The 20,367-nt window shown below is 45.0% G+C and overlaps 2 protein-coding genes across 6 annotated transcripts in view; one reads left to right on the top strand and one right to left on the bottom strand.

The window, feature by feature from the left end:
* The window catches only part of FAT2 (FAT atypical cadherin 2), an 89,484-nt gene that overhangs the window by 30,464 nt on the left and 38,653 nt on the right, over nt 1–20,367 (top strand). For 4 of the 5 annotated variants that reach the window (XR_010338793.1, XM_012470883.2, XM_012470155.3 and 1 more), the window contains 7 exons: nt 5,689–5,747; nt 7,542–7,853; nt 9,173–9,383; nt 11,356–11,495; nt 12,089–12,370; nt 13,466–13,676; nt 16,264–20,316. Coding sequence is in view for 4 of the 5 variants with exons in the window: in XM_012470883.2 (XP_012326306.2) it covers nt 5,689–5,747; nt 7,542–7,853; nt 9,173–9,383; nt 11,356–11,495; nt 12,089–12,370; nt 13,466–13,676; nt 16,264–20,316 (5,268 nt within the window). In the remaining variant the exon portion in view is untranslated. The remainder of the gene's footprint in view (nt 1–5,688; nt 5,748–7,541; nt 7,854–9,172; nt 9,384–11,355; nt 11,496–12,088; nt 12,371–13,465; nt 13,677–16,263; nt 20,317–20,367) is intronic. The other variant, XM_012471557.2, reaches the window with a different exon arrangement.
* SLC36A1 (solute carrier family 36 member 1) overlaps nt 2,591–20,367 on the bottom strand; it is a 124,318-nt gene continuing 106,541 nt past the window's right edge. The window contains exon 10 of the mRNA XM_064366536.1: nt 2,591–2,847. Coding sequence (XP_064222606.1) covers nt 2,717–2,847 — 131 coding nt within the window. The 3' untranslated portion in view covers nt 2,591–2,716. The remainder of the gene's footprint in view (nt 2,848–20,367) is intronic.

Here is a 20,367-nt window from a genome sequence, read left to right as displayed (position 1 = left end):
GTGCAGACAGAGGGGCGGGTGAGATGTAAGTTCCTATTTGCCCGCTAACATTTGTTGCCAACCTTTCCTGTTAACCTTTGACCTCAGGGTGTGGAGTAGTTCTAGGAGGAGGACGCTTTTCTCCTGGAAAACAGGCTGAAGCTGCCTTTCTACCTGGGCCCACCCTGTCCCTCCCTCTTCAGAAGTGGGAAGAGATCTCTCACCTAAGGCATTAACTTTTCAGCTTCTTCCAAATCCTTGTTCTGTTTACTATCAACAGTTCACTGACAGCAGGTCTGGCAGGAGGCCCTAGAGGGCAGAGACATTCTTAGCCTTCCTGCAGTTGAAGGGAAGGAATCTTTATTAGCATGAACATTTTCTAAAGTAGAACAAATTGCCAATGCACCCCCAGCCCACCTTTCTCATAACCACTTTTACTTTGTCCCATTTCCCTACTTGGATGCCTTGGATGGTTTCCCTGTACCCTTAAGATAAAGTCAGTAAGCCAGGCACAGTGGTTCATGCCTGTAATCCCAGCACTTGGGGAGGCCGAGGCAGGAGGATCGCTTGAGCCCAGGAGTTCAGAGCTGCCTGGGTGACATGGCAAAACCTCATCTCTACAAAACATAAAAAATTAGCCTGGCGTGATGGTGTGCACCTGAAGTCCCAGCTACTCAGGAGGCTGTGGTAGCAAGATGGCTTGTGCCTGGGAGGTCGAGGCTGCAGTGAGCCATGATCACACCACTGTTCTCCAGCCTGGGTGACAGAACAAGGCCCTGTCTCAAAAAAAAAAAAGATAAAGTCAGATCCTGCTGTGCTGTGTCCTACAAACTCATGCTTGGTCTGCCCTTGCTGACCTCTGGCCTCATCTTGCCCCTCTCCTGCTGCCCCTCCCCATGTTCCAGCCACATGGCCTGCCTCAGTTGGGGACCCTTCCATGCAGGACTTTGCATGTGCCGTTCTCTCTAGCAGGTGACTCTTCTCTCCTTTTGTCTGGTTAACTCCTTCTCTTCTTTCAGATTTAAGCCCAGCTGTTCTTTCCTTAGAGAAGTTTTTCCTGATACCCTAACACACTTTCCAGCACCACCTACTCCTTTTTGTGACACTTATCATGCAGGACGTTATATTCACTTGTGTGATTATGCCACTAATCATCCGTGTCCTTCACTAGACTTCAAAGCTTCCTGAGAAAAGGGACCCTAACTGTTGGTGCCCACCATAATTTCTTCAGTACCTGTCACACAGTAGGAGCTCAACAAATAATTGCTAAATGGATGCATGAATCTCTGCCAGCATCCACAATGTTTTGTTAAGCCGAGGATTCATTCACATACTCAGCAAATGTTCAAAGGTGTCTGCCCTTACCAGGCTTCTAAACAATAAGCTGTGGAGTTATATGAAGATAATAAAACACAGTTTCAGGTCTTGAGAAATTCAGTCCATCAGAAGCATGAAGATTTGCATATAACCAGATAGAACAAGTTTCAAAGAGCATAATATTGTAAAATACGTGTAGATGCAGGGCCCTGGCCACTCAGAAAAAGGAGGAAGCTGCTCTGGGTGGTGGATCTGCAAGGGCTTCCTGGAACAGGGGTGGTTATGCTGAGCTGGAGGGTTGGAGGATTTTGAGAGGCAGCAGTCCGGGAGAGCACATGGGCTAGGATGATGACACACATGCTCTCTGGGAGGGAGGAAGACCCTGATCTTGTTGAAGACAATGCAGGTAGATGGACTTTTATCTCAGTTCCACCACTCACTAATAGTGAGATCTTGGGAAAGCGACTTATCTGCTCTATGCTTGAGTTTTCTCACCAGTGAAACGGAAATTGTAATAGAGACCACCTGGGCTGTTGTGAGGATTCGATGAGTTAATATACGGAGATATAGAAAGAGCTGAGCTGAATGCTTGTGCATGTGAGAGCTCCATGAGGGGTAGCTCTTTGATGCTGCAGGAGGGAAGAAGAGGAAGATGAAGGTGGAAATGGGGCAAGACGTAGATTGTGGTGACTTAGGATAAGAGGAGTTAAAGATCAGGAATCTGTCAGAGGTGGAGTCAATAACAGTCGGAAAACTGTTGGATGAGAAAAGATAAAGGGTCAAATATGGGTCTGAGATAGGGTGTTGGGGAAGCATTTGTTTGGAGGAGAAAAATGGCAAGAGCGAATGAAGTCTACTGAGTGCCGCCTCACCCAGGAAGGGCGAGAAGGGTTTTCTATGCACCTTAGTGAATGTGCACATAGCCCTATGGAGGTGGTTCTGCTACGTCCCCATTCTATTCAGGCACTTCCTGGAAACCCCGACACCGACTTCAGAGAAGAGGATGAGGATGAGAATAGGGGCCACTGTGCAGGAAGCCACAGGGCATTGATTCCAGAGGCATAGGACTTTAGAAGGTCGGGGAAGGCAGTGATGAGAAGCAGAAGGAGAAAAGAAAACCCAATAGGGTAGGGGAGAGAGGGGGGTGGAGAGAGAGGGAGAGAGAGGGAGGGAGAGAGATTCAGAGACACAAAGGGAGAAGGGAGAGAGGAAGAGCTAGAAGGGAAGAGAGGAGAAGGACAGTGAAGGAGAGACACAGGAAAAAATAGAGCAAAGGGAGAGGAAAGAAGGGCAGGGAGGAAAGGAAGGGATGGAGCCAGATGGAAGGCTTACCTGCCAAGACCACCTAGTCCTTGTGCTCTTCCTGGGGGACCCCGGGCCCTAGGCCCTTCCGCATGAGGCCCCTCAGCTTGGGGCCGAGCTAGGACAGTATCCACGCCCTCCCATCCCACAGGAGTGTGTCTTTCCTTCCTGTTGTCCTCCTCCTTTGACAGGAAGCGCGCCTGAGTATGGAGCTTTTCAGAAGCCTTCTCCAATCTCTCCCATGCCAACCTGCAGTTAGGGAAGAAAGAGCTGGAATGACTTGTGTTCAACTGCCACAAGGCAAGAACATGACCCCAGCAGAGCCCACATCCTCACACCACACTCCCATTGCCACGACGCGAGTCTCTGGAGCAGCACTGAATCCTTGTTCCCTTCACTGAGCTCCCAGCTCTGTCACTAAGCCCCCCAGGAAACCTCTGGGCTCTTCACTGAGCTTCTTTTTCTACACTTAATTCCATGATCTCAATCACTTCATCACCTAAACAAGATCAAGAAACTTGGTGAAAGTGTTCAGATGGTCCATTGACCTCTACCAATAGCTCTGCTTTCATTTGTAAGAGACCTTCCACAGCAGCCATGGCTTGGGATGACTTTCCGGACCCCTAAAAACCTTGACCTCAACTTCCCTGAATCTTGTAGACAGCTAGGAACTTCTCTGCCCAACTTCTTCAATTACTGATAGGGGCCCAGAGGAGCCCTTCTCTGTTCATCTGCACCAGCCTGTCATGGGAAGAGCCAGTACTAGGACCCTGGTGAATAATAATAATAATAAATGGGAAAAATGCTGCCACTTTGTGGTTTCTCTGAAACTGAAGGCAATAGTTGTTTTTCTGCTGTAGCTCCTGACAAACTGCCTTTGTTGTTGTTGTTGTTGTTGATGGAGTCTCTGTCACCCAGGCTGTAGTGCAGTGGCACGATCTCGGCTCACTGCAACCTCCGCCTCCCAGATTCAAGCAATTCTCCTGTCTCAGCCTCCTGAGTAGCTGGGATTACAGACACCCGCCCTGATACCTCACTAATTTTTTTGTATTTTCAGTAAAGATGGGGTTTCACCATATTGGTCAGGCTGGTCTTGAACTCCTGACTGCAGGTGATCCACTCACCTTGGCCTCCCCAAGTGCTGGGATTACACATGTGAGCCACTGCACCTGGCTGACAAACTGCCTTTTTTACTCAATATATTGTGTGCAGCATTTCCCTATCTACAACATGTGTTTTGAATAGTTGCTTAAGATTTCTTTTTGTGTAAAATGTATACAACTCTTCCCTTATACGGATTGTGTCCAATTATTTGCTTTTTAAAACATGACGATGGTGAACACCTTATATATAATCATCTACCCAGATGTATGCACTGATTTCTTTAGAATAAATTCCTTCAAGTGGGATGAGAAGTTCACAATTTAAGCTAGAAAGACGTTAATGATCACCCAATTCAACTCCTCCTTTTATAGAGGAGGTTGGGGTTGAATAGGTGGAGAAATAAGCAGGAGCTTCCTGGAGTCAAGACAAGGCACAGAGGGAGTTAGTGGGTCCCCTGGAAGGAAGCTGAGGCTGGAGTTGGGGTTTGGCAGAGTCATAGGAGAGGAAGAGAGAGGCTGAGCCAGGAGGTAGTATCCTTCCTGGAGGCCTCTCAATCCCAAAGACCCTGATTGCTTTCCCAGCCCCTCCATGACCCTAACCCACTCCCGTCCCAACATATGAATTCTCAGAATTAAATTGGTTGTCAGGACTTTTTCGGATGTAGAGACAGAAACTCAATGCAAGTTGGCTGAGGCAATAAAAGACATTTGTTTTCTTACTTTACAGAAAATTTCAGACACAGTATGGCTGCAAGCACAGCTGTAGTCAGTGTTGGAGTGATTTAATGAAGGCTCTGCCTCCGCCCATCTCTTGGCCTCATTTTCTCTGAGTGGCTCTATCCTCAGGAGTCCCTCCTCTTGTTGCCGTCAGGTTTCCTCCTGTCCTCTCAGCATACCAGCAGTGAAAAAGTCTGTTTCCAGAGCTCTTGCAAAAGTCCCAGAATTGATTCTCACCAGACAGACTGGTCTATTGCAGAGCCAGTTTCGGGGCCAAGGGGATAGTCCATGCTGACTGGCTATCCTCGGGCTATAAACTTCTCCTCAGGTGGGTCAGCCTCACCCCAGATCACAAAGGACTAAAATTAGGAGTGGCGTGGTTCCCCCCCAGGAGAACTGGGGTTTGTTTATTAAAAGAAGAGGGAATGAATGATGAGCAGAAGACACCCAGATGCAAACATGTTCCATTGATTTTAGTGACAAGGAACCAAAACTGCATCACAGCAGTGCTGACATTGACCCTTGTGCACCAGTAACCCTACTGGTTGCTTCCAGCTGGCAACCATCCTGACTGGGGAGGCTGCCCATGATGGGCTGATTGCTGAAGTTTTGCTGTATCACCCCTGCCTAATAGTGAAAGCAGGAAGCAGCTGAAGACTTCACTTGACACATTGTCTCTGCTGTTCTCTTCCACCTTCTTACCTCTCCCTCCCTTTCTCCCTAGTTTCATCTCCCCTTAGTGTTCTGATTCTTCTCAGCCTACAGAGAGGTCATATTCCAATAGATCCATGATACGTTGAAAATATTGTCAGTCAAAACTGTGTTTAAACACCAAACCCACAGAACAGAATAGCTTAGCCTTGCCTACCTTATATGTGCTCAGAACACTTGCATTAGCCTACAGAGAGGCAAAATCATCTAACATAAAGCCTATTTTATAATAAAGTATTAAATATTTCAATATGTCAGTATTTTTACTCCTTCAGTATTTGTACTCAATACTGCAGTATTTGAATACGAAAGTGAAGGTAAAAAACAGAATGTATGGGTACTTGAAGTATGGTTTGTACTGAATGTATCACTTTCACACCATGATAAAGCAGGAAATTTTGAGTTGGACTATCTATCCTAAGTCAGGGATGGTCTTTACTTGTTCTTCAAAGATCAGAAGAATTCTTATCTGAGATTTGAATGTAATTCTTGAACTTGCCCCAGTAAAGTGTCCCTGAAGCCTTTTGCTCATGTCTCTCCCCTGCCATCTCTCTCCCAGGTCTCCTATCTACAGCCCGGCAGCTGGACAGAGAGAACAAGGATGAACACATCCTGGAGGTAAGTAATGGTGGTGAATCCATCCACTGGGTTTGAATGCCTCCTACAGGTGATTTATGGAGCCACGTTAGGCCTTGGAGCCACGTGCATGTCTAGCACTATGGCTGAGGAGGGTCTGGGCTCAGGGAGGAGGATATACATGAGCTGGACCTTGCTGAATGATCCTTGGATCTTTGCTAGTTCCTCAGTACTGAGAAGGAAAAGAGTCTAAAACTGTGTCCAGGCTGGGCAGGGACCATTGACTGATTAGTAATGTCTGCAGGGAGTGAAGGAGAAAGGGGAGCAGGACATATGCTCTAGGTACTTACTGAGTCCGGTCCATCCCTCCTGGCCCAGGGAGACAGAATCTTTCAGGTCAAATGCTAGGTCAGTAGCAGAGCCAGGATGAAAACCAGACCTTTGCCTTCTAGATCTGTGCTCTTTCTAGGATGCCTCTAAAATCACATAGGCATTCCTGGTGCCTATTCCAATGAAAGGCTTTGCTTAGTGACCTAGAGGGAGTTAAATCAGAAGAGAAGAATATCAGGTGGAAATCTAACTATTTTCCTCCTGAGCTGTCCTTCACTGATGATCTCTTCTAGTTTTAAAGGCGTAAGGAGGGAGGAATACATATTCCTCAGCAGGAAGTAAATTTTGCCTTTGATACTTCCAGGATCTGCACATTCTTTTTCCTTTGGTAAGAAACAGGTATGATTGACCAGGTGCAGTGGCTCATGCCTGTAATTCCAGCACTTTGGGAGGCCGAGGCAAGCAGATCACTTAAGGTCAGGAGTTTGAGAGTAGTCTGGCCAACATGATGAAACCCTGTCTCTACTAAAAATACAAAAATTAGGCAGGCATGGTGGCATGTGCTTGAAATCCCAGCCATCTGGGAGGCTGAGGCAGGAGAATTGCTTGAACTGGGGAGGCGGAGGTTGCAGTGAGCCGAGATTGTGCCACTGCACTCAAGCCTGGGTGACAGAGCTAGACACAGTGAAAGAAAAAAAGAAAGAAAGGAAGGAAGGAAGGAAGGAAGGAAGGAAGGAAGGAAGGAAGGAAGGGAAGGAAGGAAGGAAGGAAGGAAGGAAGGAAGGAAGGAAGGAAGGAAGGAAGGAAAGAGGTATTATTAGTAAGCAGTTGCCAAATGGCCTTCTAGAATTCCTAGGGACTGAAAGCATTACAGTTCAGTAACAGATATTTACCTCTAAACACCAAATGTTTTTAAAATTCTGAGCCATTTCAGGTGGAAATGTCCCATCTGATGCGGCTATTGATGCATGTGATTATTTGCCCCTGCATTAAATAGCTACTGGTTCTGAAACGGTTTTGGGGCCTTTTCTCACTCTGGATTTCATTGTATGCATCAGACCATGTGTCTGACTCAAAAAGTACCACTCATTCTCTCATAAACATCCTTTCATTTGTTTTCTCTAATCTTGAGCAGCTTAAGTAAGCCAGAGAACTAAGATTAGAAACACAAGCGAATAAAAAGTAGGTAGTCTCTGAGAAATGGCCCACGGGTTTTCCCACGTAAAGAACACCAGCTTTTGTCTAGAGACTCTGACTCTGTCTTCTTCCAGTTCTTCCTATTTCCTTTCACTGTTTTCACTGGCTTTCCCGTGGGCAAAGTGACCAGAGAGCTCAGTTCCAAGTAAGTGAAGTTACGGTAATAGAAAGCGCAAGCATATACCAAAGAACGAACTGACTAATATTTCTAGGTTGTTAAAAGTGGTGGTAGGGCTGTGGTGGGTGGCAAAATATAGTCACTAATTTGCAATTGTCAGCTCAGGTGCTCATGCTCAATTCTGCCCCCAGGTGACTGTGCTGGACAACGGGGAGCCCCCACTAAAGTCCACCTCCAGGGTGGTGGTAGGCATCTTGGACGTCAATGACAATCCACCTGCATTCTCCCACAAGCTCTTCAATGTCCGCCTTCCAGAGAGGCTGAGCCCAGTGTCCCCCGGGCCTGTGTACAGGCTGGTGGCTTCAGACCTGGACGAGGGTCTTAATGGCAGAGTCACCTACAGTATCGAGGAGAGCGATGAGGAGGGCTTCAGTATCGATCCTGTCACAGGTGTGGTGTCATCCAGCAGCATTTTTACAGCTGGAGAGTACAACATCCTAACGGTGAGCAGAGAGATGGAAGCCACGGAGGGAGGAGTGGCACGCTTGTTAGGGACCATCTTTGAGAATTCAGGAGGAGGGAGGCAGCTGCCAGCATGAGGGAAGTGGTACTCTCCTTCCTGGCCTTCTCCCAGAGAAACTGGGAGTCTCAGCTTCAGCCAAAGGATCAAATTCTGGGTCCTTCTCTTTGAGGGCAATAAAATTTTTGCCTGGGAAATCCCCTCTATTCTTAGAAGGATTTTGTGAGAGTAACATAGGCTTTGGAAGCAATAAGCCTGGGTTCCAGTCCTAGCACTGCCATTTTACACCTGTGTGACCTTGGACAAGTCATTTAACCTTTGTTTTATCATTTGTAAAATGGAGATAAGAACGTTTTTCTTGTGAAAAGCCAATATATCAAGTAGTTAGTGCATGGGTGCTTACATCAGTCAGCCTGAATTCAACCCATTTCATTGCTAGCCAAGCATTCATCTGGTAGGTGAATCGACCATGCTGAGCCCTAGTTTCTTCTCGTAAAAGAGAGATGATAGTTTCCAGTTTCATCCATGAAACCATCATTCTCAGCAAACTGACACAGAACAGAAAACCAAACACTGCATGTTCTCACTCATAAGTAGATGTTGAACAATGAGAACACACGGGCACAGAGAAGGGAACATCACACACTGGAGCCTGGTGGATGGAGGGCTAGGAGAGGAATAGCAGGAGGTGGGGGATTGGGGAGGGATAGCATTAGGTGAAATATCTAACGTAGATGAAGGGGCAATGGACGCAGCAAACCACCACCATGGCGTGCGTATACCTATGTAACAAACCTGCATGATCTGCACACACATGTACCCCAGAACTTAAAAGTATAATAATAAAGAGAGATGATAATAGAACCTCTTCCAGGGTTATTGTGAGAATTAAATCAGATATTATACACAAAGCTCTTAGAATAAGGCCTGATAATAGTGAGTGTTCAATAAATTCTAGCTTGTTAGGTTTATGTAGTAGGGAAAAGCAAAGGGCACATGTATGTAAAGTCCAGTTTAGGAAGTAGCACATAGTAAGTCTTCAGTTAACAGTGGCATTTATGATTTTTATACTAACCGTGAGATTCTTGAGCACAGGTTATATGATTTGTTCACCACCATGCCTGCAGCAACTGGCAGGGTGCCTGTTTACAGCAAGCCCTCAAGTGTGCATCAAATGGATGAATGACTGGACAAGAGGCCAGCTTGGTCAGAATCACAGGACACTCTGGTTCTTGTCCTGTCTGCTTGGGCCTTCTTGTCTCTTGGTCGTAACCCTCAGTTTTGGTGTTGGCCCCCTTTCAGATCAAGGCAACAGACAATGGGCAGCCACCACTCTCAGCCAGTGTCCGGCTACACATTGAGTGGATCCCTCGGCCTCGGCCGTCCTCCATTCCCCTGGCCTTTGATGAGACCCACTACAGCTTTACGGTCATGGAGACAGACCCTGTGAACCACATGGTGGGGGTCATCAGCGTAGAGGGCAGACCTGGCCTCTTCTGGTTCAACATCTCAGGTGAGGCGAGGCCAAGGGCCCAATGAGGGCCAGCCCCTCCCATCCTTATACACTAGCTCTAGTTTTCCTGCTACGGTCCATCTGATCCTTCTCAAAGTCAGGCTCCTTGGCAGCCCCTCTTTCAGCCCTGAGTGAGGACTCCCTCTTTCCTGTTTCTCTGGGAGCACAGGCAGTAAGAATGCCACGTCTGCCAAGTTTTCCTTTCACTCCAGCCACGATCTCTAACCCCAGCCAGAGCTGGCAGTGTCTCAGTTACCCCAAGAGCCTGGGAGACCCAAGATGGTCCAGGAAGACCCAGAACAGAAAGCACACTCTTTGTGTTCCCTTTTCTGCCTCAATGTGAAAACCATAGTTGACAGTGAGCCTGCCATCAGCTATGCCCTGGGGCCATGCTCAGTGTTCTGGCTCCAAGTTTCACCCTTGAGATCAAGGGAAAATGCCCATTCTCATTCCAGGAGGCACTTGGATCTGGGTTCTAACGGCCTTCTCTGAAATTCCTCTCTGTCTCTAAACCAAGGTTTGGTTTCAACATCTGGGGGTCACAGAACCCTTCAGGAATCTGACGAATGCTTAGGTCTTCTTCCCAGAATGTTGCGTACACAAACACACATAAATGTAAATCTGCATACAATGTAGAGGATTTATAGGCTCTCTGAAATCCATCCAGGGATTCCAGGTTAAAAATCTTCGAAGAGTTTCAGCACCCACATGAACATGGAGTCTTAGTACAGAGTTGTCCATCCTGGCTAAGAGTAGGATGGAATATATGCACCTGACCCAATCTTTGAACCTCCTGTACTTACTTCCAGTTCTGGTTTACTGCTTTTTTTTTTTTTTTTTTGAGATGGAGTTTCACTCCTGTTGCCCAGGCTGGAATGCAATGGCATGATCTCAGCTCACCACAATCTCTGCCTCCAGGGTTCAAGCGATTTTCATGCCTTAGCCTCCCGAATAACTGGGATTACAAGCATGTGCCACCACACCTGGCTAATTTTTGTGTTATTAGTAGAGACGGGGTTTCTCCATGTTGGTCAGGCTGGTCTTGAACTCCTGACCTCAAGTAATTCAACCCCCCTTGGCCTCCCAAAGTGCAAGGATTACAGGTATGAGCCACCATGCCCAGCTGGTTTACTGTTCTTTCTTTTAATTGTTTGACTTTTTTTCTTAATGCCAAATTAACGCATGTACCCTCTAAAACATTTCAAAAACACAAATGGGCTGGGCACAGTGGCTCACACCTGTAATCCCAGCTACTTGAGAGGCTGAAGCAGGAGGATCATTTGAGGCTGAGTCCAAGGTTACAGTGAGCTATGATTGCACCATGCACTCCAGCCTGGGTGGCAGAGCAGGACTCTGTCTATAAGTAAGTAAATAAGCACACACAAATGAATGCAGAGAAGAAAATAAAAATCACCTAAAGTTCCACCAATCAGAAGATAATCCACTGTTATAATTTTGATGTGTTTCTTTCTTGTCATTTTTCTTTTACACACACACACACACACACACACACACACACACACGCCCTTAGGGTTATATTAAAATATGGTTTTATAATATTTTAAAATGTAATTTGTCATGAACATATTTCCGTGTCACTAAACATATTTCTATATACTAGACATTTAAAAAGCTTCATGTTATTTTAATTTGGATTCTTATAGTTTATTAATCAATTTGATTTATTAATCAAATTTAAATAAAAATAACTTGACAACAACTTGACAGAATAAATTACAGTTTTGGGGACTCCCTGGGGGATTAAACTACAACCTGTCTCCCAGATCTTGTGCCATTTCTGAACAGAGTCTTAGAATTCCTGACTCAGGTTCCTCCTTGAATGCCCACAGTCCTGCCAGCCAAGGTTGGCATTTACTACCACGTCCTCTAAGCCTGACACCCAAAGCCCATCTTCTGCTATGCTGTCTAAATCACTGAGGCTGTGTGTGCTTTCTCCCCACTCCCACTCTAGGTGGGGATAAGGACATGGACTTTGACATTGAGAAGACCACAGGCAGCATCATCATTGCCAGGCCTCTTGATACCAGGAGGAGGTCAAGCTATGACTTGACTGTCGAGGTGACAGATGGGTCCCACACCATTACCACCCAGGTTAGAGGCCTCAGCTGGGGATCCCTGTGTTGAGAGGAGAGGGAAGGCCTCCTTGGTTGGGATGAGGCTACAGAGGTTTTCTGTGGATGTAGTGTTCCTTAAGGAACACTGAATTTAGAGTCAAGATTCTTGTCTAATACACTCTCTGCTTCTGTGATCCTGGGAGATTTCTTGCTCCCACTCTGGATCTGTCTATAATCAGGGGGTTGTTTAAATGAGCAGTTTTAATTAAAGATAGAGTACCATGGGCTACCATGGGTATGGGGGGATGATGGTTGGGCAAGTGGAGCTCTGAATTTCTATTCTGGCTTCAGCCAGGGTTTTATCTGTTTCTTATATTTGGACTTCACACAACATTACCATTGATGGAAAGACTCTTCAAATGAATTTTTGGTTTTGAAAAACACTAGACTCTGCAGCATCTGAAGGTCTTCTGATTTTGAAATACTATCATTCATTCAACAAATATTTATCAAGTGATTGCTGAGTGCCAGACACTGTACTAGGCCCAGATGGTACAGGGAGGTCCAGGCCGACCTGTTCCCTGTTCCCCTGGGCTTGCAGTGTACCTTCTCCCTCACTTCCCTCTCTAGGTCCACATCTTCATGATTGCCAACATTAACCACCATCGACCCCAGTTTCTGGAGACTCATTATGAGGTCAGAGTTCCTCAGGACACCCTACCCGGGGTGGAGCTCCTCCAAGTTCAGGCCATAGATCAAGATAAGGGCAAAGGCCTCATCTATACCATACATGGCAGCCAAGACCCAGGAAGTGCCAGTCTCTTCCAGCTGGACCCCAGCAGTGGTGTCCTGGTAACAGTGGGGAAATTGGACCTGGGCTCAGGGCCCTCCCAGCACACACTGACAGTCATGGTGAGTAAGTGGAAAAATCGGGTGAGAATATGCTTGCATGTAGATGTGTGGGAGTGGACACGCTTGGAGACATGCTGAAGGTCCCCCTTCCCCTGGTGAGCCAGGTGTACCGATGCCCATAAGGACCATCCATGACACAGAGTTGTGATATTTCACGGCTGGCCAAGGGCACCTTCCATAAGGGATGCCTGGGAGTGAAAGTAGAGATGGGACAGTTGCCAAGGAAACTCCTGTCAACCTTGGCTCTCACTGGACTCACCCAAATATTCCCCAAGAGCTCTCTCCCTGCTCAGTGACTTCATGACACAATGTGGATTCACACAGTGTCAGAGCTGGAAGGGACATGGAGCCTTTCCTGCTGAGAGCAAGGATTAGGTCAGGCCAGCAAGGCATGCAGGACACAAAATGTAAGAGGACTCACTCTCTGGGTCATGTGCCTGCATTTCTGTGACCCCAGGAGTCAGGGCCTCTTTACATTTTGCACCCTACTTGCCTCATTTGCCTCCCTGTAGTTCTATCCCTGACCCTGCTCATTTGTCTCATCTTATACCTGAGACCCACAGAGAAAGACAGACTTGCTCACTGTCATACAGTTATTTATGATGGAACCAGGATCAGAGTCTGGCCTCCTGTCTTAAAAATCAGGGTTCTTATGTGCTAATTTATCATCCTCTGGGCATATAATATGTATTCAAGGCTCTGAGAAGTCCTGCAACAAAGAAAACTGATTTCATTTAATTCAGTGCTCCCCAAATTTATGTGAACCATATAATTTTTTTCCTGCATAACATGTTAACATCTTGAAAAATGAATATTCTCTGAGATGTAATTTGGAAAACACTGCTTCTCTGCCTATTTCTGCCTTTCTCCTAAAATAGAAGTATCCATTAAAATAGCTAAGCCTGAGAATCACTGACCGATAAATTTACATAAAAGAAGAAAAAGAGCATAGATTAGAACATATTTAAAAGAATATGGAGAGTTAGTTACAATTGAGCATATTTTAAATTGGCATTCTAGTTCATTGACCTTACCCTAACTCTGCCTCCTCCTATTCCATTTGCTGCTCACCCAATTACCCCTTTGGGTTCATAGGTCCGAGACCAGGAAATACCCATCAAGAGGAACTTTGTATGGGTGACCATTCATGTGGAGAATGGAAACCTCCACCCACCCCGCTTCACCCAGCTCCATTATGAGGCAAGTGTTCCTGACACCACAGCCCCTGGCACAGAGCTGCTGCAGGTCCGAGCCATGGATGCTGACCGGGGAGCCAATGCTGAGGTCCGCTACAGCCTCCTGAAAGGTGAGAGGCCGGGCCACAAGTTCAGAGGATGGGTCAAGATGCTTTAGAAATAAAGGAAAGCACTGGAGGCATGAATCTGCAAATTAATCAAGTACCAAGCTCATGAAGTCTTGGCAAACAATAATTCTAGAATGTTCCCTGGGATTACCTAATTGATGGACTTCCAAAGATAGTAATAACAGTAACTAAGGACCACTCATGTTGTGGGAGAATTTGCATATATATTATATAAACCCACCAGTGACCAAATATGTAGAAGATATTTATGAAGTCCATGCAACATTTAAAAATGTAATAACTTCGCACATGTATGTTAGAATATTTTGTAAGTTGTATGGCTTAGTTTTAAAAGTAATTTTTATTTTCTGATAAGGCTGCACAGTGATTTAGTATCTATTTTACAGGTTTCTTCATCTCAAAAATGGGAATAATCTTACCTGTGATAGAAAGTCATTGCAAAAATTAAAAGAGAAAATGTATGTTAATACATGTTGTAAATTGAAATACTGAATTGTAAATTGAAATACAAATGCCAGGGGCTAGTACTTTCATTGATAAGTGTTAATTATAAGCAATTGTTATAAAAAAAAAGTGATAATATCCAGTATCCAACTAATTATTAATGATAATTTGTAATAGTTATAATACATAATGATATTTAATAGTAATAATTATATTTAATAATACTTCATAGAGCTAGTTGCTATGAGAAACAAAGATGAGCATAATTTGCTGTCTGCCCTTGCAAGACTTAATATTCATTTATTGCATGCCAGTAGCTTGTACGGTAGCTACTGGTCGCCATATAACAGAAGTCTATTCACCCCTGAAGAAGAATACAGATTATAATGCATTGCTTGCTTTTTGTGATTTATGAAATGAAATCACATCTTTTATCTCATTGACAACCTCACTGATGGAGATAATGACTTTATTTTCCAGATAAGATTAGTTTTAAGATATTCTTCTGATACAGAAGTAACACATGCTCGTTTTTGAAAACATGAAAAATACAGGAATGTATAAAGAACGCAACCCACAGCCATAATTTTCATCACCCCAAAATAATTATTTTCTGCCTTTCCCTCTCATCTTCCCTTATGCATATTTTTGTAATATTGAGATCATAATGAATATACAATTTTGTGCCCTGATTTATTTCTCTCAGCAGTATAATATTACATAATAAATTATCATCGGAATTACATCTAGGTTGTTAACTTAGCTGCTTTTAATGGAATCACTTTAAAACAGCTATTTACTAATTAAAACCATGTTCTTTGACTGAATTTAGCATCTATATGACAAATCACCTAACCAGTCAGTGGAGAAGGGCTTCAAAGGTGGAGGAATCAGATTGAAAGTTTTATGACAAAACTTAGCCATTTGCTTTGTCATTGAAATAATAAAAAATATCACCCATGTGATAGAGGGCATAAGACTTGTGAAGTGCAATAGTTTCTCAAGTGTAAGGTCTGTACCTGTGGTGGTGAGTGAAACAATTAAAGTATTACTCAGTTATGGCAGCAAAAGGTAATTGGGCATGGAGAAAGCATTCCTCTTTAAATTCCTCCCTGAGAAAATGAAGAACAAAGTCTCTGTTGGGTACTAGAATGTCTATTAGTCTTCTCTAGCACCTGCCACTCTTTGTTTACCAAAAAAAAAAAAAGGATAGCTCACAGGCTCAGACCTTTGGCAAGCAGTATCTCAATTTTAACAGGGTATTTTTTCTTTGACTTCTTTTTATGGTAACTTCTGATTTATGGAAAGCAATATAGTGTTTTTATTTAAAGAAGCAACATAGATTTACCTTTAAAAATATTTATCAAATTTTAAGAGTGAATTAATTTAAAGGAAAAAATCAATTTATTAATAGTGTAAAATAGCATAGGCCATGGATGGATATTGAAAAAGTTACAAAGATGATGTGAGAATGCCTAAAGTTTAGGAAATCCAGGCGTGGTGCAAAGGCATTTGCTCAGGAACTGAGAGATACGGGTGTTCTATATAACCAAAGCTATTAAAAATTATATAAAAATGTAGCCAGGCATAGTGGCTCACACCTAGAATCCCAGCAGAGGCTGAGGCTGGAGAACCTCTTGAACCCTGGAGTTTGAGGCTGCAGTGAGCCATGCTCACATCACTACACTCCAACCTGGGTGACAGGCAAGACGCTGACTCTTAAAAAAAAAAGTTATATAAAAGATGGTTAAAAATGCTGTACAATGCAATTTTTCAGTAAGAAGCTTTTCCCACAAAAGTCATCACTAAAATTCAGAGTGGAGCGTGCTTTTCCTGTGGAGTCTCCTTTTTTGGTTTCAAAGACCTAATGTAGCTTTGGTTTGTAGCTTAAGTTGTATCCCAGAAACTTAGTGATAGTTGACAGTGATATGAAGTACCCATATGTGCACCATGTTAGAAAATTTATAAAGTATCTACCGTACACACTATATCCAGGGTGGATATACACTATATGCAGATTTTGCTCTGTCCAGGTTTTGTGTGATAGCCCATTTACTGATCTAGAAAACCTAGTTGATACCTCTCGAGGGTGTGGCACACTTGTTTCTCTTGTCTTCTGTTTCAGGGAACGGTGAAGGTTTCTTCAACATCAATGCCCTGCTAGGCATCATTACTCTAACTCAAAAACTTGATTGGGCAAATCATGTCCCGCATACCCTGACAGTGAAGGCAGAAGATCAAGGCTCCCCACAATGGCATGACCTGGCTACAGTGATCATTCATGTCTACCTCTCAGATAGGAGCGCCCCTATCTTTTCAAACACCGAGTACTTTGTGGAGATCCCTGAATCAATCCCTGTTGGTTCCCCAATCCTCCTTGTCTCTGCTATGAGCTCCTCTGAAGTTACCTATGAGTTAAGAGAGGGAAACAAGGATGGTGTCTTCTCTATGAACTCATATTCTGGCCTCATTTCCACCCAGAAGAACTTGGACCATGAGAAAATCTCATCTTACCAGCTGAAAATCCGAGGCAGCAATATGGCAGGTGCATTTACTGATGTCATAGTGGTAGTTGACATAATTGATGAAAATGACAATGCTCCTATGTTCTTAAAGTCAACTTTTGTGGGCCAAATTAGTGAAGCAGCTCCATTGTACAGCATGATTATGGATAAAAACAACAACCCCTTTGTGATTCATGCCTCTGACAGTGACAAAGAAGCTAATTCCTTGTTGGTCTATAAAATTTTGGAGCCAGAGGCCTTGAAGTTTTTCAAAATTGATCCCAGCATGGGAACCCTAACCATTGTATCAGAGATGGATTATGAGAGCAGGCCCTCTTTCAAATTCTGTGTCTATGTCCATGACCAAGGAAGCCCCATATTATTTGCACCCAGACCTGCCCAAGTCATCATTAATGTCAGAGATGTGAATGACTCTCCTCCCAGGTTCTCAGAACAGATATATGAGGTAGCAATAGTGGGGCCTATCCATCCAGGCATGGAGCTTCTCATGGTGCGGGCCAGCGATGATGACTCCGAAGTCAACTATAGCATCAAAACTGGCAATGCTGATGAAGCTGTTACCATTCATCCTATCACTGGCCGCATATCTGTGCTCAATCCTGCTTTCATGGGACTCTCTCGGAAACTCACCATCAGGGCTTCTGATGGTTTGTATCAAGACACTGCACTGGTAAAAATTTATTTGAACCAAGTCCTTGACAAAAGCTTGCAGTTTGATCAGGATGTCTATAGGGCAACTGTGAAGGAGAACTTGCAGGACAGAAAGGCACTCGTGATTCTTGGTGCCCAGGGCAATTATTTGAATGACACCCTTTCCTACTTCCTCTTGAATGGCACAGATATGTTTCATATGGTCCAGTCAGCAGGTGTGTTGCAGACAAGAGGTGTGGTGTTTGACCGGGAGCAGCAGGACACTCACGAGCTGGCAGTGGAAGTGAGGGACAATCGGACCCCTCAGCGGGTAGCTCAGGCTTTGGTACGAGTCTCTATTGAGGATGTCAATGATAATCCCCCCAAATTTAAGCATCTGCCCTATTATACAATCATCCAAGATGGCACAGAGCCAGGGGATGTCCTCTTTCAGGTATCTGCCACTGATGAGGACTTGGGGACAAATGGGGCCATTACATATACATTTGCAGAAGATTATACATATTTCCGAATTGACCCCTATCTTGGGGACATATCACTCAGGAAACCCTTTGATTATCAAGCTTTAAATAAGTATCGCCTCAAAGTCATTGCTCGGGATGGAGGAACACCATCCCTCCAGAGTGAGGAAGAGGTACTTGTCACTGTAAGAAATAAATCCAACCCACTGTTTCAGAGTCCTTACTACAAAGTCAGAGTACCTGAAAATATCACCCTCTATACTCCAATTCTCCACACCCAGGCCCGAAGTCCAGAGGGACTCCGGCTCATCTACAACATTGTGGAGGAAGAACCCTTGATGCTGTTCACCACTGACTTTAAGACCGGTGTCCTAACAGTAACAGGGCCTTTGGACTATGAGTCCAAGACCAAACATGTGTTCACAGTCAGAGCCACAGATACAGCTCTGGGGTCATTTTCTGAAGCCACAGTGGAAGTCCTGGTGGAGGACGTCAATGATAACCCTCCCACTTTTTCCCAATTGGTCTATACCACTTCCATCTCAGAAGGCTTGCCTGCTCAGACCCCTGTGATCCAACTGTTGGCTTCTGACCAGGACTCAGGGCGGAACCGTGACGTCTCTTATCAGATCGTGGAGGATGGCTCAGATGTTTCCAAGTTCTTCCAGATCAATGGGAGCACAGGGGAAATGTCCACAGTTCAAGAACTGGATTATGAAGCCCAACAACACTTTCATGTGAAAGTCAGGGCCATGGATAAAGGAGATCCTCCACTCACTGGTGAAACCCTTGTGGTTGTCAATGTATCTGATATCAATGATAACCCCCCAGAGTTCAGACAAGCTCAATATGAAGCCAATGTCAGTGAGCTGGCAACCTGTGGACACCTGGTTCTTAAAGTCCAGGCTATTGACCCTGACAGCAGGGACACCTCCCGCCTGGAGTACCTGATTCTTTCTGGCAATCAGGACAGGCACTTCTCCATTAACAGCTCGTCAGGAATAATTTCTATGTTCAACCTTTGCAAAAAGCACCTGGATTCTTCTTACAGTTTGAGGGTAGGTGCTTCTGATGGGGTCTTCCGAGCAACTGTTCCTGTTTACATCAACACTACAAATGCCAACAAGTATAGCCCAGAGTTCCAGCAGCACCTTTATGAGGCAGAATTAGCAGAGAATGCAATGGTTGGAACCAAGGTGATTGATTTGCTAGCCATAGACAAAGATAGTGGTCCCTATGGTACTATAGATTATACCATCATCAATAAACTAGCAAGTGAGAAGTTCTCCATAAGCCCCAATGGCCAGATTGCTACTCTGCAGAAACTGGATCGGGAAAATTCAACTGAGAGAGTCATTGCTATTAAGGTCATGGCTCAGGATGGAGGAGGAAGAGTGGCCTTCTGCACGGTGAAGATCATCCTCACAGATGAAAATGACAACCCCCCACAGTTCAAAGCATCTGCATACACGGTATCCATTCAATCCAATGTCAGCAAAGACTCCCCGGTTATCCAGGTGCTGGCCTACGATGCAGATGAAGGTCAGAACGCAGATGTCACCTACTCAGTGAACCCAGAGGACCTAGTTAAAGATGTCATTGAAATTAACCCAGTCACTGGTGTGGTCAAGGTGAAAGACAGCCTGGTGGGCTTGGAAAATAGGACCATCGACTTCATAATCAAAGCCCAGGATGGAGGCCCTCCTCACTGGGACTCTCAGGTGCCCGTACGACTTCAGGTGGTTCCTAAAAAAGTATCCTTGCCAAAATTTTCTGAACCTCTGTATACTTTCCCTGCATCTGAAGACCTTCCAGAAGGGTCTGAAATTGGGGTTGTTAAAGCAGTGGCAGCTCACGATCCAGTCATCTACAGTCTAGTGCGGGGCACCACACCTGAGAGCAACAAGGATGGTGTCTTCTCCTTGGACCCAGACACAGGGGTCATAAAGGTGAGGAAGACCATGGACCATGAATCCACCAAATTGTACCAGATTGATGTGATGGCACATTGCCTTCAGAACACTGATGTGGTGTCCTTGGTCTCTGTCAACATCCAAGTGATAGACGTCAATGACAATAGGCCTGTATTTGAGGCTGATCCATATAAGGCTGTCCTCACTGAGAATATGCCAGTGGGGACCTCAGTCATTCAAGTGACTGCCATTGACAAGGACACTGGGAGAGATGGCCAGGTGAGCTACAGGCTGTCCGCAGACCCTGGTAGCAATGTCCATGAGCTCTTTGCCATTGACAGTGAGAGTGGTTGGATCACCACACTCCAGGAACTTGACTGTGAGACCTGCCAGACTTATCATTTTCATGTGGTGGCCTATGACCACGGACGGACCATCCAGCTATCCTCTCAGGCCCTGGTTCAGGTCTCCATTACAGACGAGAATGACAATGCTCCCCAGTTTGCTTCTGAAGAGTACAGAGGATCCGTGATTGAGAACAGTGAGCCCGGTGAACTGGTGGCCACTCTAAAGACCCTGGATGCCGACATCTCTGAGCAGAACAGGCAGGTCACCTGCTACATCACAGGTAAGAACACCTGTCATGGATTGCAGGCTCAGGAATGTATTGAATAACATG

The sequence above is a fragment of the Aotus nancymaae genome, unplaced genomic scaffold, assembly GCF_030222135.1.
Source record: "Aotus nancymaae isolate 86718 unplaced genomic scaffold, 86718_ANA_hifiasm-v0.15.2.pri h1tg000064l_1, whole genome shotgun sequence".
In the NCBI taxonomy this organism is placed as follows: domain Eukaryota; kingdom Metazoa; phylum Chordata; class Mammalia; order Primates; family Aotidae; genus Aotus; species Aotus nancymaae.
Note: the sequence above shows the minus strand (reverse complement) of the source record. Positions and strands in the feature narration are given on the sequence as shown.